This window comes from Platichthys flesus, chromosome 13 (genome assembly GCF_949316205.1).
Source record: "Platichthys flesus chromosome 13, fPlaFle2.1, whole genome shotgun sequence".
NCBI lineage: Eukaryota > Metazoa > Chordata > Actinopteri > Pleuronectiformes > Pleuronectidae > Platichthys > Platichthys flesus.
Window position 1 is genome coordinate 4,050,900 of NC_084957.1, and position 24,474 is coordinate 4,075,373.

The 24,474-nt window shown below is 43.3% G+C and overlaps 3 protein-coding genes across 5 annotated transcripts in view; all 3 read right to left on the reverse strand.

Annotated features, from left to right (window-relative positions):
• Positions 1 to 9,538, reverse strand: part of pcbp3 (poly(rC) binding protein 3) — a 53,295-nt gene extending 43,757 nt beyond the window's left edge. For both annotated transcript variants that reach the window (XM_062403376.1, XM_062403375.1), the window contains exon 1: positions 9,231 to 9,538. The gene's annotated coding sequence lies outside the window, so the exon portion shown is untranslated. The remainder of the gene's footprint in view (positions 1 to 9,230) is intronic.
• A 6,955-nt stretch (positions 9,539 to 16,493) lies between these two features.
• On the reverse strand, positions 16,494 to 17,873 carry LOC133966992 (histone H1.1-like). Its single transcript, XM_062402140.1, has 4 exons — positions 17,619 to 17,873; positions 17,293 to 17,504; positions 16,999 to 17,148; positions 16,494 to 16,962 (listed from the first exon to the last, which is right to left on the reverse strand). Exons 1-4 carry the CDS (start codon positions 17,871 to 17,873, stop codon positions 16,494 to 16,496), a joined length of 1,086 nt encoding a protein of 361 aa, XP_062258124.1.
• Positions 17,874 to 20,212: 2,339 nt separating this feature from the next.
• Positions 20,213 to 24,474, reverse strand: part of col18a1a (collagen type XVIII alpha 1 chain a) — a 63,119-nt gene continuing 58,857 nt past the window's right edge. For both annotated transcript variants that reach the window (XM_062402678.1, XM_062402677.1), the window contains 11 exons: positions 24,197 to 24,247; positions 24,037 to 24,071; positions 23,812 to 23,943; positions 23,454 to 23,607; positions 23,193 to 23,257; positions 22,867 to 22,995; positions 22,708 to 22,740; positions 22,299 to 22,619; positions 21,864 to 22,061; positions 21,562 to 21,677; positions 20,213 to 21,389 (listed from right to left, as the gene is read on the reverse strand). In XM_062402678.1, coding sequence (XP_062258662.1) covers positions 21,176 to 21,389; positions 21,562 to 21,677; positions 21,864 to 22,061; positions 22,299 to 22,619; positions 22,708 to 22,740; positions 22,867 to 22,995; positions 23,193 to 23,257; positions 23,454 to 23,607; positions 23,812 to 23,943; positions 24,037 to 24,071; positions 24,197 to 24,247 — 1,448 coding nt within the window. In that variant the 3' untranslated portion in view covers positions 20,213 to 21,175. The remainder of the gene's footprint in view (positions 21,390 to 21,561; positions 21,678 to 21,863; positions 22,062 to 22,298; positions 22,620 to 22,707; positions 22,741 to 22,866; positions 22,996 to 23,192; positions 23,258 to 23,453; positions 23,608 to 23,811; positions 23,944 to 24,036; positions 24,072 to 24,196; positions 24,248 to 24,474) is intronic.

Sequence of the window (24,474 nt, forward strand, 5' to 3'; positions counted from 1 at the left end):
GTTACAGTCCTTATTTCCAAACTCTCCATCAACGTTCCCCCCACCACCAGGTTTATCCTGCTCCTCCCTTCCCTCTTCTTCTCTAGGTTTACTAGACAACAAGGTGCAAACCAACCCTACAAGCTGCAGCTCTGGGTGTCAGAATCCTTCACGTGAAATTTAAGCTACACCAGTTAGCGTTCAGCATTTTGTTGACGTGTTAACTCGAGCCTGAGGAGCCCGATTGACACCAGATTTCGTACAAAATGCTAACAATACAGAAATTTGCTGTTTTTGTAATACTGGTGGCGTTGCATATCTCTGCTCTCCTCTTTCCAAGAAGGATGAAAATGTAACCACTGAAGCATTAAACCTGGTTGGAGGAACTTTTGCCATGAACCACAGTGAAGGACAACACCCCGGCTACTTCTCACCAGTTCCCTAGTGAGCGTTGCGAGCGAGGACCCTATGCTGGCTGGATTATGTCTAAATAAAGCGGTGTATGAATCACTGTGTCTCTGATCCCCTCCGCTTCCCAGACAACAGGTTTGCAAGCTGTCACTGGCTTTCCACTCTTTCAAATGAAGAATAAAGAGTGGGAGAAACCGAGGCCGTGTGAGGGAGAGAGAGAGAGAGGAGTTGACGTTCATCATTCGGGCGCCGTGGCTTAGCCTAAGAGGCTTGAATAATCAGTGTGTTAAGCTGCCGGGGTGTGCGCTCGCACCTACCACGAGCTTACAAACTCCTGGGTGCTTTTTAATCAAGGGAAACCGCTGAGAGGCAGTGGTGAGTGCCAAGAGTCCAGGCTGAGAGATGAGCTGCACAATATCCGTTACACTTTCTCCTGACATCACCTGACGTGCATTTCGACTGTAAGCTGCAGAAATGTTTTTTTTTTTTTTTTTAACACTAAAGAGGACACAATGAGTTTTATTTCATGTGAATCCTCACATTGAAAGAAACCACCTCAGAGTTCCACGATTCCTTTCTGATGTTTCCACGCTCAGTGTGAACAAATGTGTTGTTTTGTAAAAACCACTGTCCTCAGTGACCCACTGCACAACGTGAGACCCGGCTGTCAGTGGGATTGTTTAGTATGAACAGGTCATGATTTGTCTCTGGGCTCGTTTGTTTCCTCATCCTAACCTGCATGTTCCCTCTCCTCAGCCTCCACCCGCCCAACACATGTCCCAGGACTTTCCTTCTGTCTCAGTATCCACCAGCTCATTTCAACATCCCCCCCCACCAACACATCTGTTCCCCACCTACACCCTGCTCCCCCTGTCACTTCTCAGATTATTTGCTACTGTCATAATCCCATTGTTTTGCCCTTTCTGTGGACTGTCTGTGTACTTACTACCTGTGAGTACTTAGACTAAATATAAAGATGGACGACGGCACTGCACCCAAGAGGTGACGCAAAAGTGTAATGGCTTCAGTATAGGTCATAAACCCCTCCACGTAAGTTCATGGGACATGAATCAAAAATAAAAAGTTACCGCTCACATTCACGGTGAAACGTCTTGATTGAGTTTTTTTTAAACATCTAATTTTTAAGCATTGATGTTCATTAGCTGCTTGATTTCTACAACTATAAATATAGAACATCTTTCTTGACCAGAGAATATATATTATTATATATTATATTCGATTTTTTCAATAAATTGTAACCCTTGAGAAGTCTGTGTGACAATATTAAACATTTCAGCAGGAGTAATGTTAAAGGAGCAGTTGCACAGAACTAACATTTGTACAGATGGTTTCAGGTGACAAACACAACTAGCGGTGACACAATGTGAACAACAAAGATCAGAGATGTTTATGCTTTTGTTGGCTTGATGAACAAAAAGGAAAATTACTTCTCTCCAATTGCAGAATGTTCTTAGATTAAACCTTTAACATGTTTCTTACCACCATGTCCTCCTTTCACACGTCTGTTTGAAAGTGCTATTGAAACTATTATAAGTGAGTTTATAAAACTGTCCAAATGGTTCATGTGCAGTCATAGTTTATCAAAATTACTTTCTAATCACAAAAAGAGCTTGTGAATGAACTCTGTGCTGTTAAATGTGTCAGACACTCTATTCCATTCTGTAAGTGTGTTGAGATTTACTCTGTTAGAGAAACAAGTATTTAATCTCTAATATTCTTTTCTGGGGACAGAACTCTTTGTCTGTCTCCACCATGATTTGAACTGAAATAGCTCCAGATTGCGTTGAAATTGTTGTTTTGAATTTGACAGTGTTTATGAATCAAATCCTGTTAGCTTCCCCTGACTCTTCATCTACTTACACAAGGAGGACACATCTGTTTAAATCAAATACTTTGACCAAATAATGATCTTGCAAAATAAATTGTTATCATCCTCTGATAAACTTTATAGATCTAATTAGCGTTTACTGGCTAACATACTAAACAAAGATCATATACTGTAAAGATGGACAAAACAATTAAGACAAAAATATCCCTGATACAATCACTGACCTTTATAAACCTGCATGTTCAATCCTGAGTCAGTCTGAGCTGTCAATCATTATGTTTCACCCCATTTTTATGACTGATTAATTAATTAAGATTAAGATCCATTTATTCATCCCAAACACATGCACAGACATGCAAAGGCACGCTCATGCAGGTAGGGCACCATCTGGTGCAGGACACACAGAGCAGTGAGCGACCATGTACGGCGCTCGGGGAGCAGATGTTGGGGGAGCAAGGTGCCTTGCTCAGGGGCACTAGACAGGGTAGGGAGACTCTTGGATTTTTGGACAGATCAATCCAGGTTCATCTTTTGTTGTCTCTCCGTGGAGTTGAACCAGAGACGAACCAGAGAAGAACCAGAGACCTCCTCTGCCCATAGTCCAAGTTTCTGCCACTGGACCACCACCTCTCCCTGAGCAGCTATGAGCAGCTATGAGCAGCTATGGAAACAGAAGAGGAGTTGCTGTGTTGCAGGAGGAGGAAACGTTCATCTAGGCAGAGAGAAAATTCACAAGTGCTTTACTAAAAGCGTGCCAACATTTCGTTGCCAAAAATTCTCCCATTCATCATTTTGCTTCAGACCATTAAGACCACAAACCAATGGCAGATAATGGAAATATGAATGAGGAAATATAAGGGAGGATTTGGAGGATGTGGACACATGTAAAAAAAAAATTGCCTGCGGGACAATATGTCCGACAGGATGGAATCTCTGCAGGGAAAAGTGGGAGTGGTTGAAAAATCCGACTCAGTGGGTGGGTGCAGGATTAACTAAAGAAAAACCTCTAAATAATTAATTAAATCACATGTTCGAGACCCAAATATGGTGCAAATAATGATTCTCCATCACACTCTGCTTTACAGGGATAGTGTAAATTTATAACTTGACAAGATTCTAAAATAAAGATCCTCGCTCGGTAACAAATATAAACACTGGTTCTGAGCATTAAACAAAACAACTGGTTTGAAGGTGAAACTCAGTAAAGATAAGTTCATCTCGTGGGTTGTATACTGATCGTTTTATCAGTGGTCAATCCGGATCACCTGAACTCTTAATAACCTTTCTATCCCCTGTACTACATCAAACAGCTCAGTTAATATCAGTCTGTTTCCTTGAGCACAAACAAGTAAACAGTCTTTATAATATAAAGATCTAATACGTATTAGCAGCCAAACAACGTGGAAGCATTTCAACGCAGAATCATTCTGTCAACACGTCGTTGAACTTTTGACCTCTGGTTTAATCTTAATCCAAAACACCATCACAATCTGAAAAAGGACCCGATACAACGCGGGGCTTCAACACGTGTCAGATGGGACCTCAGCCGGAATCACAAAATGAGCACATTAAAGCTCTAGTCTAATAAAAAAATAACAACAGAAGGCTAATTCTGCCACAGCGGCTCCTCCACGGGTATGTGCATGGTCCTTTGATCACTGCAGCTCTCTTAATTCAAAGCCAACAATAACGTGTTCTCATCACTCCACCTCCGGAACTGGTTCACCAAACCCCCCCGTATTAGCAGGTGTAAAAATAGCACCGGCACAGGGGCCTATTTATGACCACCCTTGACCCCCCAGAGAGATGCTAGGAAAGCAGCAGGGAAGGCCTACGCTCTGCTCCTGCTCCACCTTTCCCTTATTAATGCTCAGCCCCCCGCCCCCCCAAGACTTCAGCCCCTCTGATTGATCTTGAAACCCTTCACCAGCTGAAATGACATCAGCCAATGGCTTTGCACAGAGACCATCAAAAAAAGGGGGGGGGGGCCCTCAGTTCTCACAGATCATAATTCTCTCAAATAGCTTCAACTTCTCAAAAAAGCTGCCATGTTCAATTTCAGCCTCTGTCAAATGCCTCACCACCCCAAACACCACCCGCCCAACCCCCCGACCATCGCATTCTGATAGGAATTATGACTCGGGGTGGATTGTTTTTTATGTTTACAGCCCAGCTCAGTGACAGAACGCTGCCCACCAATCAAATGAGTGAATGCAGGAATGTCCAGTGCATCGCGTGTACAGTTTTCAACAACCACGAGTTCAATTCCTGCATCTAGCTGCCCATGCACACATGTACAGTGGCTAAACAGCCTATCGCAAACATAGATGCAGTCACTGACTTGAAGATGATGATATGGAGGCGTGGCTATAGTTATGGGAGGTTTAGAGGTTAACATGTTTGCAGTGGTGTCGACCCAAAACCAGCAGTGTCTGAGCAGCCTATCAAAAGCCTGAGCAGGTGATACAAGCGCAGCCCAGACAGAATAACATCAACATCCTGGGGAACTTCATCAAGAGTGCGCTGCCTGGACAACTGAGGATCTGATGCCACAGTTTGGACCAATCCACTGAATAATGAGGCCTCTAACTGTCTGTGGGGTCCAAATAAAAACCCTGGAGAAGATTGAATGAACCATTACGTCACAGGGGGAAATTGCCTCACACCTATCCAAGCAACCATCAGCTTTTTAAAGAGTGCAAGCGAGGACCAGGAACAAGTGTACAACCGGCCAAACGCTATTTCCCCGGTTAAGTGAAACACGGGGGTAAAGCGACAGAAGCAAATTGGTATATTTATCATTCCAGCAATAACTTCTTCATGAGGCTAAAAGAACAGAGTTAACGGACAGTGACAGTGGGAACGTAGCCGAGCAGTTTCATCAAGCACAAGCAGCGGGATAGTAAAACACACGTTAGCCAGAGGGATGTGGTGGAAGCGTCTGCAAAAAAAAGGTCATGGTGGTGGATTAAAGACCAGAACAAAATGCAATTAAATACCAACGTTATAAAAAGTTGTATCAACTGGCCTAATTGATGGATTCTCTGATTAATAATCTGCTCCATTGGTGCTAGTGTGTAATTGTGGGTGTTTGAAGTGACCTCGAGATGAGTTGTGGTTGTTATGTTTAATTTTGTGAAGCTGCTGCCCCAGGATGTTTATTTATATGTGTGATTGTATGTGTGACTGAAGTGGGTTTGTCTTTTGTCTTAAAACCCCTGGGACACATGGAGGTCTTCAACCAGCCATGGCCCCAGATGGTGAACCCCCCTTTAACATACTTTCTGTTCCACAAACTAGACCAGTCTGTATATGCTGTGGTTCATAGAATCAATCAGATCATTACATTTCATAGGCTCAAAGAATATCAGACCATGTCCACGATATTAAGTGGGTGGAGAAAAAAGGAATAACAGATACGCTGATTTTGTGTAAGTGGTTATTCTTTCATTTTCAAGCCAAGGGGCGAACATTACTGGATAACCTGGTGTATTTCAGATCCCACAGATTCTGGGCTTTCAGAGCTTTGATGTGACTTTATGAGAGGAGTGAGGACGGGTGAACTAAATGTCGAGAAAGGAGCATAGTGAAGGATTAGATGATGATGATTAAATCTAAAATAACATCCAGCAGAAATAGAAAACATAAGGACAGATAGAATAAATAAATGAATTAAATCTTGTAAAATATATCAATATATATATATATAATTCAGCCTCAGTATAGAATGGTAAAATGAACAGTTAAGCTCCTTAATATAGTGAAAAAGACAATGAGGTTCAACATTCAAAGAACAATCCGAATTTTTGAATTAATTTTATATATAAATATATATAAAATGTAATTAGAGATTATTCTTGATAGTATCATCATACTTTCTTCAATATGTTTTAGTACTACTTTGTAATTTTCCTTGTTTTGCAGCATCACAACCTGATCACAACAATTAAATGATCGTGACAAAGATGTGACAGGGGAGATGAATCCTCCATTCATTTAATTAATAATAATAAAATGATGCTACAGTGTGGAGACTCCAGAGTACAGTTAGTTCCTCATATTAAGTCTAAAGTAAGCAGCCAACCGAGCAAACTCAGCAATTCCTCCACAGCCCTTTTTGTTTGTGACCATTTGCCCTCAGTCTGTGTGCGGCCGCTACCAAGACGGCAGCCAGTCAGTGTCAGTGGCCTTTTCCACACTGTGCCAGTCCCTGCCCAGGACTGAGCCGGGCCAGCAGGAGATCCGGAACGGCTTGAACAAGCCAAGGCACAAAGGGACCAGCTGCTTGCAGAGCACTGGCTTTACAGGGAAGGAAGTGGGGCTCACTGAATATACTGGATACATGCAGTCCCTTCTTTTTATAGTGCGGTTATTCCAAATGGAGATTACTGGGTGAGCCAGGCACACATTGACAACTTACTATTTATTTATTTATGTGTTTAATTACTCACGATTCACCAGAATAATTATGAGCAAGTATCCCATGATCAACCAGTGAGTTGAATGCTTCCCCAGCTATAATCCATCTTCTCTCAGTGACATTGTTAGGAAGCAAAAAACAGACAAAAACCCTCTCGACTCACGTTTCATTAATTTGCTGCCACTTCATCTCCTCGTTTGTGTGTCTTGGTCAAATCAATTCTCTGCACCGGCACAACACCTACAGCCCTTAACTGACATCCGTGGCATTGTATGTGACGTGAAAGTGTAAAAAAAACGGCTGTGACACACTCATTGTCTGCATTAGCCGCGTTGCAGCTCAACACCGGCTGGGAGCAGTGGCTTCTGAAGGCAGGCGAGTGCACAACACATCACAAAGGCTCATAAATATCTCATTCTACAAGGGATTTCACGTATGCATTCTTATGAGAGCTTACACTGGGAAAGTTGATGTGCGGTAAGTGCATTAAATATAGCTGCACACCGAGCTGCCAGGCTAATGTGGAAGGGGGGGAGTGGGGGGTAACAGTGTTGTGAAAGATAGCTAGGCCATTTTATTTTATTTCACAGCTCTATGGATGTTTCAGGGAGGTTTTAACATTGATTATCATAAATACACTTGGTCTGTGGAGGGTTAAGTTTTGTGACATGAAGTACTTGATATACTATGGATACATTTTTAAGCATTAATGTGAAACAGCCTCCTACAAAGTAAGAAAGTATTTGAATCAGTGCATCTTCCATTCATTCACAAAATGTGTTTTTTACATTAATTTAAATTTGTGTTATGTCGATAATGAGCAATATCATTCCATCCACTCTGGAATCTACTACAGTTTAAATGTCATGTATCAACAAGCTTTTTCTAGATTTTTAAATAAGAATGCAAATTTGTGTCTTTATTTGGCCCAAAGCCAGACGAGGATCCAAAGGGACAATGCAGACAAACACCTGCATGTTTGTTCTTCCAGAAGTAAAGACACTCAATTTACGCGTCCTAATAAACCCACTGGGCCCCAGCTGAGTGATGATATGTGACGCAGGGCAGCAGCATCGTAAATATCCGCCTCCCGGACGTGTTTATGTTCTGAAAGCTCATAAAAATAAAAAAGAACAAAACGGTCACAGTCAAATTCTGAAGTCAGGGATTTCTTCATTCAGTGTTTCAGCACAAACTATCAGAATAAAAGCCTTTCAGTGACAGCGGTGCTCCCTCGAGGTGACCCTGTCAGGAAGACCATCCCCCCCATTCCAATTCCCAAAAGGCTTTTTTTTCACAGTTATGAAAATGTTGTTAACGGACAGAAAGGTCAAACTACCTGCTGGGGAATGCCAGTTTTTATAAAGATTAAAGTAACAGGATAAACTCTATAAAAATATATATACACTAGCAAAATGAAGGAGATCTCGCATGTGATGTGGTGGCAAAAGATTCATCATTCAAATTCACAATGTAAGGGATTGTGGTGGCTTCCATTAATATAAACAAGACGATCAAATAATAACATACGCGACTAAAAACTTGGATGTTGATCCATCTTTGCTCTTCTAACAAAACAACAACACCACATCTCCAGAAGCATTTCCCTCAGCTGTTGACATTGTGTTGTAAGATCCGATGTTTCCGATTTTTCCGGCAGTATTGATGTCTAAAGCACTTAAGTTGTATCTGTCTCCCTCACACATACACGCATGCATGAACACACCCACACACACACACAAACACACACTCAATAACACACATACACACTATCCACTTCTGCTGGAGAACTAAGCAGTTTCTTTCCTTTTTTCCTCCACTGCCAGGAATGCTTTATGTGCCATGTTAAGTTCTCCTGCTGGAAAGATGGCTCGATTCAATCAAGCCAGTCGCTGCCTGGTGAAGTCATTACACTTTGTGCAGTGTCATGGGTTCTGGAGCCAGTGGACAGGGCTGCGTTCTGTCCCGGCGTCGGGGAAGCAGATACAGCGGAAGCACGTGTGCCTGTCACGTCAGAGCCTATAAATAGCTGTCACCAACAATCGTAAACACTTTTTCTAAAACAATCAATTAGGCATGCATTTGTCCACAGGCAAAACACAACACAACACCGTGTCCGTGTCGGACGTGTGCCCCCTGGCACAACTAGAAATAAAACACTTCTTTCACTTTCTGTCTGAATTTGCACCACAGGGGATGAGATTCCAAAGAGAAGATGAACAGATTGTGGAGGGAGGGAGGAGGAAGTTGATATCAGGGTAGAATATCAGAGGAGAGGTAAAAATACAAGTGACCTCACGGATATCATCTTTAAGGGAGAGGGTCAGGAGTGCTGCGGGGGGGATTTATAAAATATGCAAACAGGAAAAGCAGAGAGGCCAAAGAGCAGCGAAACAAGAGAGAGGAAAGACATGATCAAACAAGAGCAGCAATTTCAGAGTGAGGGGGGGAGGAGGAGGAGGAGGAGAGGAGGAGAGGAGAGGAGGAGAGGAGAAGAGGAGGAGAGGAGAGGGTAAGAAAATAACTACTTTTTAAAGCAGTCGGCATGTGCTGAAATAAGCAGAGTCTTACCTGCTCAGAGGTTGTGGTTGCTGGGACGGAGAAGTGAGGAGAGTCAAAGGGTCCCGGGGTGGTCTGGGTGGGATGTAGGAGGGGGGGATGGGATGGGGGGGGTCTCGGTCCGGCTCGGAGCAGGGCTGGAGGGTGGTCCAGGAGAAGGGGAGGAAGGATGGAGTGACAGGGAGCAGGGAGACGGGGAGGCTAGAGGGGGGGAGAAGAAACGCTGCTCGCCTCTCCCTCCCTTTCTCTCTCTCTCTTTTATCTCTGTTCTCCCTCCGACATCCACACACACACACACACACACTCTGACACGCGCTCGCAGGCAGACACCAAAACCCGGAGTCACTCAGATCATAGGCAGAGAAAGAGTCTTTACATTTACACACTCTGCCACAGGGAGAGGATGGGGCGAGCTCTCCTCCCACTCTCCTCCGGGGCAGCCAATGGGAGGCTGCGGAGGGGACGTCAATGAGCCAATGACAGCGGAGGCAGCCGGTGCCTTACCCCAGCCAATAAGTGCAATAGCTCATATCCAGTTGGATAATTACAGTATAGAAGGAACAGCTTCCCCCTTTTCTTTTTTCTTTTTTTTGAAGGACAGGCTAAGAGTCGCTCTCCAGCCAGCGAGCGTGATTCAGTGCTGCCACAGATATTAGAGTGATTCGATTCTGGGCCACTTAACCCAGCACGATATCCCAGCATGCCTCTCTGCAGACCCGGTCAAGCAGAGGAGGAGCCCTCAGTCAGCGGGAAACAGAGGATTCCTCATGTACGGTCAGAACAAGCAAAGACATGAGGACAGACGCACATGTTCACATGTTCAACAAGAAGCACACTTCACTTCCGCAAGTCCTACACACACACACACACACACACACACACACACACACACACACACACACACACACACACACAGAAACACACACACACACACAGACACACATAATCAATGGCTCTGGCTTGAGCCCAGCTTAACACATGATCAATGGAGAACTGTCAGGTTGAGGAATGAAAGCACATCATGACTACGCTCGGGGAAAGTGAAGGACCCCCCCCCCCCCCCCCCCCCCTTTGAACAGAGACGACTCGCCACTTGCTGAACACCAGGGTTTTCTGAGGGAAATCTCAGGGGCCGGCCCCCAGCTGTTGAGGATGCAGGGTTTTAATAACACTCAGGGTTTCTACACAATGTTCATGGGTTTAACGACAACTCTTCTCAACAACTGTTCAGGATGGTGAGGGGTTGGGGGGGTAAGAGCCAATCAGAGGAAGCAATCGAATAGGAGGGAGGAAGACAACTGGACTGGTCGAGAGCTAGACTCAGGGTTAAAGGAGAATTCCTGTCATTTCCAACCTGGGTCCTCTGTTTATAAATGTATTTGCTGTGTTTAAACGAGTGGTATTTACAGAATGTAACCTTAAGGGTAACTCTGTCAGAACATATTTTGTATATCTTATTTTAGCAGTAGCAGTAAATGCTGTGTTGTATTGCACTGGAATAGTAATTATCTGCAAGTGTAAAGATCAGCAGTGTGTATCTGCAGGTTTTAATTGGAATGTGGTTTTAAAGATTCATCATTTTAAAATGTTCACAATATTTCCTCTGCTCAGGTTGGATTCAACCTTTTGTTTGAGGATGAAACACATCATGTTCACCTGTAAGTGAACCTGGTGCACCTCCATGTAAGAGAAGCTGTGTACTTTCATGGGAAAAGGAAGGAACAATTAACAATTAATCATTAAAACAACTGAAAACTACTTTTCCATCAATCGACTAAGTGTTTTGAGTCTAATTGAATTACAAAGCTTCACAGCACTTAATTCTGTGCTTTTTCCTGTTTGTTGTGGACTATTCTGCATCATATTGATAATGCTGCTTAATTATTAAAAGCTCTTAGAGGAGTTTAGAGGAGATTGTAGATAAGACGAGGAATATATTCCTCCTCCACTCAGGCAGCACTGTTGCATGTGGGATCTGCAGGACTCCACTTTGAGTGATGGTTTGCAGGGGCTCTACAAATCAATGAGCTCGTCAATACCTCACTGAATTATAACATGGTCAGGTATGCACAACAACCGTCAGTTTCGGATTAAGTCAAATCAAGAAATGTGCCTCTATACCAAAGAGGCTGCAGAGCAGATATCCAGCTAATGGTCCACACGGGGTCTTCTCCTATTTAATGGGACCTGAGATCAGACGTCCATGCACGAGTCCTAATCAGAAGTAAATCATTACATGGATATTTACTGTAGACGTACCTTCCCTCCACAGACTAGTTTGCATCTTAACAACACAACGGCTGTGAATCAATTCATGTAATGTGCAGACACTGTGCGTTACAACATCGCTGCAACAAAAAAAAAGCTCACAACCTGCAGTGGAGCGATCCATGGCAGTAGGGCCAAGGCAACACTGTCATTTCTGGCAGCATAGTTTTACACAACAGGGCTGATGCAGGCCCTGTCTGCGTGTGAGTGGGAGAGGCAGGGACATAAAAAATTCATTAGAAGATGGAAGGAGATGTCATATCGAATATGTAGCCAGCTGCACTGACGGCCGCGGCTACTGAGCTGTGAGAGGCTGGTGAGGAACGAAGCCGTGTGGCGCTCTGGACCTGACCTGGGTGAATTCTAAATGTCAGATGTCTCATGGGAAACAAAATATATAAGTGGTTACTTTGTAGTTTATCGTTAAAGGAAATTATAAATACTTGCTCTGGTTTGATTCAGTCCTTGATATTCAGGTACAAAGACTAACCATGTTGCCAAGGAGCTGCTTTGGCCTGGCTCAGACTTTTGGCAGAAGCCGAAGAATTATTTATCCCCCCAGTGCTAAGTGACATTTTCATGCAGGGGAAGAAAAAAATGATTCATAAAATATGCATTAAAGTAAATGCGCGGGCATAGATTGCATTAATTGATTTAAGCAATTACTGCAACAAATGCATCAGTCAGAGGAAGACCAGGATGGGGTTAATCAGGATCTTTTCACTTCTTCAGCAGCATCCTGTCCTCGTAGTGTGGCTTTAGGATTTAACTTGAATTCTTTGAAGCTTCTTTTCAAATGACAAAAGGTATGGAACCCACCTGCATGAGAGGGAACTAGAGGATGATGTATGACAGTGTGGTCACAGCCCATCTTCACAATGCCAGGAATATCCTCTCTGGATAACATCATCCTCCCTCATCAAATATTTAAAGTCAGGAGGGAAAAAAAAAAAATAGACTTAAATGCCAGAAGATTCACGGGGGGATTTAAAGACCGGGGGATTGTTACTCATTATCTCTCTAAATGTCAGAGGAACGTGGAAGCCTAGAAGAAGGACTTAAGCACTTCAGTCACTACACAAATGTTGCTTTAGGCCTCGTTACCCGTTCACTTGACGGGGAAACACGTTGGACTAGTTGGAGGCAGAATCCATTAATGTGCTGATACCTGCAGACGTTTCCTAATGATTAATGGCAGCGGTCTTTACCCACGAAGGCTGTGCACGGAAATCCTACACTGCTGTTCCTACCAGACTGGATCAAAAGGCTGAGCTCCTCACTTCAGGGGCCTGAGCTACGTACGGAAAATAATGTCCCTGTTTACAGGATTTAATTATGACCACAGGTGCATAGATAACATTACACGCTGGTGACAACACAATCTCTACATGGCTCTGGCTGCACATGACGTTATCGCCTTTTCCAACTAGAGTCGTCTGGGAGGAAATGGGTCGAAACTGTGGCTGCACATCACACAGAAGGTTTCCGACACCAGGATCAAGCAAATGTCCGAGATACAGCCGAAAGGGAGCAGAGTGGCTTGACCTTTCTCCTGCTGCTGCTGCTACTGCTGCTGCTGCTGCTGCTGGGTCCCTGGAGCTCCAGCTTGTTGTGCTGGTGCTGGTAAGATGTTGTTATTTTCCATCTGCCAGTTAAGACTGAGAAGGAAAAGGAGGAAAAGGAGGAAGGCGACAAACTTAATGAAGCACCTAACGACGCGGTCGGTAGAGACATGATGAGGATTAGTAGTATATTGCCGAATTTATCTTATTAATTTAGTTGGAGTCTGATTTAGTTATGTGAATATGTTTACTTATTGAGATTTTCATATCTAGATTCAGTACACTTTAATCTGTTAACATGTTAAATTTCAGTTCTCAGTTTCCCCCTAGCAATAGAAAAAGCAACTCTTAATGTGGACCGTCCCCTTTGGTCTTTTTGTCATTCTTTTTTAAAAATAAAGTCTGTTCTGGCACCAAAACCCTTTTAATTGTTTTATCTGGAATCGGAATAAAAAAACAAACATATGATACCCAATGCTTAAGTTTGATATCACATTAAAAATAAATGCCTCTGCTCTCTCAGATAAAAACCCATGAGAAGGTCACAGACTGTGCAGCCTCCTCTGCAGCAGCAGCACGAGTGCGGTTGTAGATTGAGGTTAACGTGACGAAGAGTCACGAGCGCCGGATAAACACAGTCCAGAGATCTGGTAACTGCGGCTTCTTGCTCCCACCAGATATCTGCTTGTCACCTTGTTGTATAATTACTGTCGCTGGATCGTTCCGTCGTACTTAGTTATTACTTAGAACCCACTTAATTTAGCCCCCCCCCCCCCCCGCAGCCCGTGTGATAGCACTTTGCAGCAAAAGCCAGCTGTGGGTTGTTACATCCCAGCAACCCCCCACCCACTCTAACCTCAGTCAGTCAAGACTTAATGGATGATATGCCACTCAGTGAGTTATGTTTTTTTCTCCTGAAGATTTACCCGAGCAGGGACAGTGAGGAATTGGACAGGAGTTATAATGCTAGTTTATTTTCTTTCAAACGGGGGGAATTATAATAAGCCTTATAGCTCTCGTAGGGGTGCTCAGTGGGTTGAGATGCTTAAGCGGCAGATTTGATGAAATTGAGTGGTGGTGGTGGTGGTGGTGGTGGGGGGGGGGGGGGTGACTGTGTGTACTGATTACTTTTAGAGAAGGCTGATTTTTGTTATTATGGGGTTGGCGACCGAATAAATTTGGGCTGCCGTCCTATCAGCGACACGTCGTCTCAGCTGACGTGCCATGGAGGATGATGCCTGCAGGCGTCACGCAGTTAATACAGACTCGTGCATAAGTTTACTTAAATGTCAAACTGGAGAGAAACTGACCCCTGTAAAGTTTCTACAGTGTCGCTGTCCTATGGGATTCAATTATAGGCCTGTCTATCACACAAATCCATGAAATTATAAATGATATCAACATGAACGGGCTCACGACTAAACCAATAAGAGATTTAGATTCATATTCACAGACTCTAAGTATCTTAAAAATAAAGTTTTGTAGCTCGTACAACACAAACTAACAACACAAAATGATGTCAACAGCAAGAACCCTAGATCTCTGGAGATCTAGAGCAGGCCTATAGATTTGTGACCTCAATCACTTGCCTCTGGATCTAAAGATATCAAGAACTATTCATCTGCCTATTGATACCAGCAGTGGTTCAAAGCAGATACTGCTTATTCTGTTTAGGTGCAGAGTATCTTTTTTTTTAAATCACACAGTTGGTTTTTAGATAATTCAAATCCATGCTGCCCTCTGAGGTTTTGTACGACAGAGTATAACTCAAGCTGAGAAGACGCAATACAACTTTTCGTCTCTTATCTTGCCTTTATTTCAACTGTCGGAATATGTCTAAGAGAAGAAAAATATCATATATTGATATTATGTACATTTCTCACTATGCTAGCTGTTAACTCCAGGGATCATTACATCGGTCCATCGGTCACTTTGAGCAGATTTCCCGCAAATTGACGGGTTGTCAGAGCATGAAACTACCAGATAGTCAACTTGTTTCAATTATACCTTGATGCCACAGCCCAGTATGGATGTAGCGATGAAGAGTTCTGACAAAGTGCGACAACTGCTGGTCAGGCTTGGTAAGTATATGGTTGATGCCAAGTCCTATATATTTCCACTCCATTGTTCTTAATTGTCTATTTGTACAGTTTATCTATCTACTTGTGTAGATTGACCCTGCCATTTCAATCTCCATACAATCATTTGCAGGCCACACTTAATTGTAAAATAAATTATTTGTGTCTCTCTGTCCTCAGGTTCTGTTCAATCACTTCACTCACTACAAACTTACCTGTGGGACATTGTATCTTCCTTCAAAAGCTGCTTGCTGGTCTCATCATCTCCACTGAAGAGTTTGACCTTCAGCTAATAGCATTTGACCTTGTGACTCCTGCTTCAGCTTCCTGATTCCAGTTTATTGTTCCTCCTTCCTCCTGCTTCTTTAAAACCAGGTGCCATGTTGCGCATGACTTGCTTAAATACATACTTGAATAAAGGAATGAACACAGTTTGACATTGTTTTGAAATCACAAATGCTTGTTAAACAAACTAATGAATTAAGCCGTAAAACTAATTAAATATACAATTATAATCTAAATATCGTTAGTTGGTCACATCATCTAAATCATCTAAACCCATACGTTTGAGAAAAAACAGACCTCTGAAAACGTCACCCTACCTCAGTTTCTCAGTTTCTGTGCCAGGAAAAACTTTATTTGTGACCAACGAGGTTAAATCCAAATTTCTGATCCTGCAGAGTGGATGCATTTAATTTAATTGCTTCAAAATGTGTTTGTGTCTTTTTAAAGTCGTCATCTCTACCTTCACAATAGTTGACCTTACCTATTACATTTGAATTGAATCGCTTTTAAATGCCATACCTCGTGTTGGGCTGGCTCCACCAATCAAATGTTATACTGCCCAATGCTGTAATGTAGTCTATTATTAGGGCCCGAGCACTGACAGTGGGAGGGCCTATTGAAATTCTAATGATTATTATTATAATTATAAATGTCTCAATGAGGCCCTTCGAGACCCCTGGAACGTGTTCACATTGACCGATCTTCACAAAAATCAATACATAGCTGTCAATCAATCAATCAAATTTTATTTGTATAGCCCATATTCACAAATTACAATTCGTCTCATAGGGCTTTAACGTGGTGTGACATCCTCTGTCTTTAACCCTGAGCAAAAGTAAGGAAAAACTACTAAAAAAACCTTTTAACAGGGAAAAAAAACGTAGAAACCTCAGAGAGAGCCGCATGTGAGGGATCCCTCTCCCAGGACGGACAGATGTGCAATAGACGTCATGTGTAGGAATACATCGTCGAGATTAAAGTTTTGAAGGATAACTTCAATACTATATATCAGGCTGTCCTGCTGCAATCATAGTCCATGGTCAGCAGCCAGCAAGATCATTCCTACACACCACTCTCTTCTTTCAAGGTGCAGGAGCCTTTTTATTCATCTTGAGGCAACCTGAGGGGCCCTTTTTCTGAACCAAAGCTTTGTTGGCCACTAGGCGTCTGATGTTGAGGAGGACCCTGGCGTTGTTCCTCGCAACATCGTACCCTCCAGCCTGCAGAGCCTTCTTCAAGGCTGGCAGGGACAGGCCTTGGCGCTCTGTGGAAGCGGAAACAGCCTCCAGTATCATGTTGGATACTGTGTAGCCCGAATACTCCCTCTGAAGTCTTACTCTCCTCGTTGGAGACTTCTTTGGAGATTTAGATCTCCTTGGAGATCTTGATCTCATTGGAGATTCAAATCTCATTGGAGACCTGGATGTCCTTTGAGACCTGGATCTCATTGGAGATCTGGATCTTGTTGGAGATTTGGTTCTCCTTGGAGACTTTGCTCTAGTCTTCGGAAACATGACTCTTCGCTTTGGAGATTTGGATCTCATTGGAGTCCTGGATCTCCTAGGATACCTGGATCGCGTTGGAGACCTGGATCTCATTGGAGATTTGGTTCTCCTTGGAGACTTTGCTCTGGTCTTTGGAGACATGACTCTTTGCTTTGGAGATTTGGATCTCATTGGAGTCCTGGATCTCCTAAGAGACCTGGATCTCCTAGGAGACCTGGATCTCATTGGAGAACTGGATCTCGTTGGAGAACTGGATCTCATTGGACTCCTCAATCTCATTGGACTCCTCGATCTCATTGGACTCCTGGATCTTCTTGGAGACCTGGATCTCATTGGAGACCTGGATCTCATTGGAGTCCCGGATCTCCTTGGAGACCTGGATCTCCTTGGAGACATTGCTTTAGTCTTTGGAGTCATGACTCTTCTCTTTGGAGAATTGGATCCCACTGGATATCTTGATCTCCTTGAAGATTTGAGCTGAGACCTTAAATTCCGAAGTCTCACTGAAGATCTCATTGGAGATTTAGATCTCATTGGAGATTTGGATCTCCATGGAGATCTCGACCTAATTGGAGACTTTGCGCTCATCTTTGGAGATATAGATCTCATTGGAGACCTGGATCTCCTTGAAGATCTGGATCTTAATGGAGATTTGGATCTCCGAGCAGACTTTACTCCCGTCTTTGGAGTCTTTTGGTTCACCTTGAGGGAGCCTGAGGTGCCCTTGGTCTGAACCAATTCTTTGCTGGCCACTAGGCGTCTGACGGTGAGGAGGACCCTGGCGTAGTTCCTCTCAACATCGTATCCTCCAACCTGCAGAGCCTTCATCAAGGCTGCCAGGGACAAGCCGTGGCGCTCTTTAGAAGCGGAAACAGCCTCAAGTATCAGGTTGGACACTGTGAACCCTGAATACTTCCTCTGAGGCTTTGCATTCCTCTTTTGAGACCTGGTTCTCATCTTTGGAGACTTTGCTAGATAATTTAAAATATATGCATACACTGTTGGACACTACAGTTAGAGATTATAGGCATTCCTTTGACGAATCGTTTCCTTTACAAAATAGGGCTTAGAGTGCGTATTGTGAAGGTGTGATCAGAGACTATCCAAGGATGTCATAAGCGATCCAGATAAAAACCCCATCCTTTGATGAGTCCTTGTGATCAAAGACGATCAAAGGATGTTATAAGCAATCCAGACTTTACCCCATCCTTTGATGAGTCCTATCCAATTTTATAGAAATTTCTAGAAAACAGTAACACAAACAAATACAGGCAGCTCGAAGTTACAGATTTAAGAAATGTTTTGAGTATGTGTTTAAAAAAATAAAAATCTTTTCTGTAAACTTAAAGTTATCTTGTTGATACCTATCCAATTAAACCCCTTATACAGATGAGTGTATATACATTATATTGATGTATACATATCGGTCGGGATCAATTCTGTCAAAATAACTTGTAAAAAAGAGAAAAGAGGGGGAAGTACTGGATGTTCTGCAATTGCAGTATTTGTCTTCATACTTTAAAAATGTATGGCTATATTTAGTTCCAAAATGGTCATAGGCCATTAAAGATCAAGATCAACAGGATTTCTTTGTTATTGGAGTTGGAGCATTTTGTGTTGCTCTGTCGAATCTTCCCTTTTATCTCTGTGTGTGTGTTCCTGTACTTATACCTCTGTGAGGACCATTTACGCATAGACCCTACAGAGTGAGGACATTTGAACTGTTCCTCACTTCTTCAAAGGCCTGTCTGAAGTAGGGTTTTAGGGTTAAAATTTGGTTTAGATGGTTAAGGTTAGGGTATGAGGCTTCGCAATGTCTTATGTCAATGAGTGTCCTCACTAAGAAAGAAGTGCAAATGTGTGTGTGGGTGTCTATCTGTAGTTATGAGGGCCAATTTTGATTCAATGCCATAATTGTGAGGACATTTTGGATGGTTCTTACATATTCAAAGGGCTGTTTGAGGGTTAAGACTTGGTTTTAGGTTTAGTTACGATGATTAAGGAATAGGGAAGGAGTGTCCTCGCAACTCTAGAGAGACATGCATGTGTGTATGCACGAGAGTGTGTTTGTGTGTGTGTGTTTGTGTGTGTGGCAGCTTCCCAGTGAGGGGCTGACTGTCAGACCTGTGCTGCCTCCATTCATCACCTTCCTCCCTGAAGTATGTGACCATGTGATCACACAGTCTCTGCACAGTCAGACACCCGGAGGAAAACTTGTTATTATTAAATCCGCATTGTGTTGCTTCAGTGGTGTGACATGACGACAGCTTCCCAGCATGCCTTGTAGTTACAGGGATGTTTGAGCTTAAATCAGCTATGATGAGCTAAAGGTAAGATATGCCCACCACTCTCTTACGGTGGGTATATACTTTTAGAATAACCAGCAAATCAGGGCAACTTTAAATAATTCAGATTAATCTTCTTAATCAAGTATTATCTTCATAACTTTAAAGAAGAGATTTAAGGGGATTTCAGAAGCCATCGCCAATGACTGGTGACCCAATTCAGTTCTCTTTTGAAATCCACTTTACTTAAACCTACAGCCAAGGGATTTATGATTAGCTGGTAATTTCATTTTGAACTGGAATTACAGCCACATGGTTGTGTGCCTCCTCCAACCAGTCAAGTTGAAGTCTATATGCATATGTCTGTAAAAGATCATCATTGACCATTAATATCGAATCAGTTCTTCCTCGAGTTCAATATATGTGTATATGTGTATTTTGACATTATTAGACAATATTCCTGTGTTAACGTGTTCATCTGGCAACCAATGTGAAACCTGCCTTAAATGAAGAAGAGGAGCAGAAAGGTTCATAAACTAATTTTTTCCTAACATCACGTCCACATTTTCAAACATGTTTGAAGCAGTAATATAATAGAACACTTCTCCTTTATACAAGCAATTGCTTCCCAAAAAAAAATGTAATTAAGACACAGTGATGGAGTCTATGAAATTCTTGTTGATGTAAATGTTTAAGCATATCAGTAAAAAAGCAGTCATCACTCTTATGGCTGTACTGTAGTATAAGGTCACCCAATTAACCTTGATGAGCTGCTTCCTGAACGCCAGTGAGGAGAGAAATAGATATGACGAGTGAATTGAATTGTCTTGCAGGTGGAGACTGACTGTGAAGGTTAACACATGATATAGAGCCCAGAGCAGGACATAAACCTGCTGGTCAGGGTGGCTGAGGGAAGCATGTCAAGGTCGCGGAGTCGTCGCCGCAGGTTGTCATGAGTCATATAACTCACCACGCCGTGCAGGCCGATGTATGAGAACATCACAATATCGCTGTGGTTGAAAAAGACTTTAATTCAGTGCCTGGGAGAAACAGTACAGCACATATTGTTATAAAAAATGGACATCCACAGGTTGTGTCTCTGGAATTCAATGCAACGCAACTGCGGAACAACACAACTGCCCGTTTAACACACTGGGTTTTCCTGTGGGTTTTCTGTCCAGCAAAGATTAGCCTCAAACTAATCATCTCCAGCTCACTCACTGCTTCTCTGGTATTTTCAGAAAGTGGGGAAAGAATCAAAATTAGGGGGATGATGTAAAAAGCATCTGAAGATCACAGTGATATATTCGTAGAATAGTGTGTACAAAGGAAGTGGTTGAGGATATGAGTCTGTGTGGGTATTTAGCTTTTTTTATAATATTTTTCCTAATCTTTTTCATTCTTACATAATTTCATTTAAAAATAAATATCTATTATCTTCTTTAAATTCAAAAACGTCCTTAAATGTTTGCTCTACCCCATCATAGCCCACAATTCTAAAAATGAAATAGTAAAAAAATGATCCATACCTAAAAAATAAAAACTGAATGGAAATAGCATATTTTTTTTAAACAGTTCAAAAGTTAAAAACATTGATAACGTCAAATAAGAATATACAACAAACATGTAATATACAGATTTTTTTTTAAATGGATACAATTTGAGAATGTGTGGAGCTTCTCCACTGCTGTTCAGCCCCTCAAAGAAAAATATTTGCCAGTGCCCTGAAGAATAGATGGACCAACCCCCCCGCCCCCCCTCTGTTCGACCCATCTCTTTGGCGTTCCTGGAGGGGGAGGAGCAGACGATGCAAAGCGTCTCTGCCAGGCAAAAGGAGGCGGGGCCAGTTCACCGGACGCCGTGGGATCACAAGGGAATGTGATCAGGGGAATTAAACACATCGTCTGCTCGGACGGTAAAAACTGGGTTTAACTCGGGGCCCGAAACAAAGAGGAAGAAAAAAATGGACGGGATTTATTTTTTGGAGGGTGAGACGAAGGCGTTCTCGATGCAGAGGACGATGTAAGAGCCGGAGCAGCTGCTGGAGGTCTGCTGCAGGAGGTGGCCGCTCTGTAATGATGAAGCCAGACCAGTGACAGCGTGGTCGCTTGCTCGCCATGTTTCACAGTAGTGGTCTGTTTGCCTGTGGCCTTTGTTGCTCGATCCATGCCAGACCATTTTCTCTGGCCTGTAGCAAAAGCAAAAAAACAAGAACAGCTTTAGAAAACTACATGTCATTTATTTGTCTCCTGCAAATTCAAAAACCAACTGGAAATTGAAAGAAAAACTTGACTTTGGGCTCATCCTGGATTAAAAGCTACAGGATGCTGTACTGGTTACTGGTCTTGTGACGGACTCACCATGCACTGTCCCTGATGATATCTCTACCGTCGAACGAGTAGATCGGCACGTTCTCCCTCATTTTGCTCGCCTTGTCTCCAAACATCGACTCCCAACTGCTGAACAACACTTGGTCCTGAAAGGAGAAGACAATGTTGAAAAAAGGACATTTCCGGTTTATTACTGAGATCCTCATGAAGAGGCAAGATACAGACGACACAGAGCAGTGACAAGAAAAACATTTTATTTTTTTTGGTGTTAAATTAGATTAACACCAAAGCCCTTCAGCCACAGCGCTGCGTCCTCAGCAGCAGTATCTCACCTTCAGGTTCAGGATGGGGAGGCTCTCCCTGTCCGACCTGCGGACGATGGTGTGGAGGTCTTGCAGCTTGGAGGACAGGAACGCTCTGTAAGTTCCCTTCAGGCCCACAGCACGGGCCTGCTGGAAGCACAGGAAGTCGGCCCCGCGGATCCCTCGCATGTTACCAGTATAAGGGGCGTTCAAGGAGATGATGTGTAGCTGTTGAAGAGAGGAAGAAGGTTTATGTAAGAACAGCAGTGTCTCTTCCACCTGCTCTTCTTACAGATCAATATATGGCTAGTTACTTCAATAAGCTAACTTTCAATCTAAGAGTAAATTTGTAGGGGGGTGAGGGGGCTCATACCAGACAGAAATCACTGAGCCTCAAAGGTCACGTATCTGAGGCCGGGGGGGTTTACACCAAACTATCCTGGCTCTAGGTAACAGGTAACTCACTCCTGATCCTGATCCGTCCACATGGCCCCCAGGCTGTGGGAGAGCCGGGCTGGGTCGTCTCTGCGGAGTGACTGGGTATCTGTTGCCGGTGTTCTGGGGGGGTAACCTTCCATCCGTCTGACCCGTCTGTCTGGGGTCTGGGAACCTGGGATCGTAGCGTGGGGGGTACACAGGGTCTACAGCTGGTTGAGGTGGAGGCTCAATGGGACGAATGGCTGAGCCGCCCTGGGAGTAATGGCCAGCTCCGTTGTTGTGGGACTGGTCCTGGGACTGAGGGTAGTGGATCACAGGCGGAGGCTGGACCTCTGCCACCTCGTTCTCCTAGTAATAAAAAAACAGATTCATTAAAAAGACGGTCAAACAACTAGTAAGCAAAATCTGTTTTGTTATTTTGTGGAGTTTAACTCACCAGATCTCTGAAGAATGGTCGATAATCTCCGAGCTGAGGGGGGGGAAAAGGTTATTAGGCAAGAAAACACTTTGTGACTCTTCTCAACAAATAGAGACACATCGATCCAATTCAGATCATTCATATTTCCAGAGGTGAAAGACAGACGTGGAGCTGTACCATGACTTGGCGCAGTCCGTCTCGTACTCTGAGATACAGGTCTGATTTGTCGAGGATGTAGATGAGGCTGCCCTCTTCCTGACGTCTGGCTGAAGCAATCATTGTGTCATACGACCTCAAAACTGTGATCTGTGGAAAACAGATAAGGACATAAGACTCAGTGTTTGTCTTTCATAAGATTTTGTATTTTCACAACAAATTAGATAAGAACTGGGCCAGTGGACGGATCATTATGAAGTTATCTGTTGGCTTGAACATACTGACAGTGTCTGCTAAGACCTCACAATTAATGACAGAATTATAAGAAATACATTGATTGTACTTACACCAGAGGAGGAGCCAGAACTTCCAGGTGGGCCAGGAGGACCAGGAGGCCCAGGGATACTGACGGCTTCAAATTAAAACAAAAGTTTGTATAAGTTTGGACTTGTGAAAAGCTCCAGTGGTCAACAGAGCAGTGCAGCAGCAGGAGGCAGTAGCTCAAGGTCTGACTCTCTAGATACAATGTTCATCTTCGAAGGCTCTAAAATGTCCTCATGAGTGTGAACTGTATAAATATCTTGAATATCTTTATCTTATAAACTTACCGTGATTTGGCCGATATGGTCCATGCTGCGAGCTTGTTGGCCCTGGAGGTCCAGGTGGTCCTGGAGGACCTTGACGTCCATCGTAACCAATGCCTGGTGACCCTTGTGGTCCCTGAGGCCCAGAGGGGCCGATTATGGAATCTCCCTTGGGACCCTTAGACACAAAGAGGAAAATCTTCATTACTGGAACATGACAGGCACTTTGTTCTACGCTGCTGGAACATGGCATATTTCCCAATTGTAGGACTGATGAAGCATTAGTTGATTTTGTGCCTTATATGCTTATTATAAATGTATAACAGGTGGTCTGAATGAATGAGGGTTCATTCCTGACGGACATTTCACTCTCAGTACTCACCGGTAGGCCCGGTTTGCCAGGCGGCCCCGGTTGACCCTGCACGCCTCCAAAACGTGAGTCATAGTAACCGCCACTCGGCTCTCCCTTTTCTCCCTTTACACCCGGATCTCCAGGCTGTCCCTTCAGTTCATTCTGTCGGGAACAGTTTGGTGATTAGGATGAGTTTTCTTCTGACAGTACATCCATCATTCTAATAGAACTGACTGTAGCAAGAAGGTGGTTTACCTTCAATGTGTAGATATCAAGATTAGATGCTGTTCCTAGAAAAAAGACACACAACAGACATTTTATTACAAACAATTCTTAACAATCAATCCTGCAGTAGATAGGATTTGCATGCAGCCATGAAACTGTGTTTGTATTTTAAACAAAGTTTAGGATTCACCTGGGATTCCCTGAACTCCTCGGTCACCACGTTCTCCTTTTTCCCCTTTCACTACAACAACAACAAAACATGTAACACTGTTAGACGCAGTCTCCAGCAGGTGTGTCTGACATCTCAACTGCAACACTGTGTGATGGTCGGAAGTGACGTCTTTGTTTTATCAGTTCGTTCTCCACATCTGGACTTAACAGGCAAATCGCTTAACAATACAGCGAATAATCCTCTTCAGGCTGAGGCAGCTGGATCCAACCTAAGTTAAGATAGAGCGGTTTATCTCT

Excerpts from the sequence above, each read along its gene's own strand:
- LOC133966992 (XM_062402140.1), bottom strand. The coding sequence starts at position 17,873 with ATGAGAACCAGGTCTCAAAAGAGGAATGCAAAGCCTCAGAGGAAGTAT. Across the intron at positions 17,149-17,292 it reads ATGTCTCCAAGGAGATCCAG|TTCTCCAATGAGATCCAGGT; the intron begins GTCTCCAAGGAG and ends AACGAGATCCAG. Across the intron at positions 16,963-16,998 it reads AAATCTCCAATGAGATCCAG|GACTCCAATGAGATCCAAAT; the intron begins GTCTCCAACGCG and ends TAGGAGATCCAG.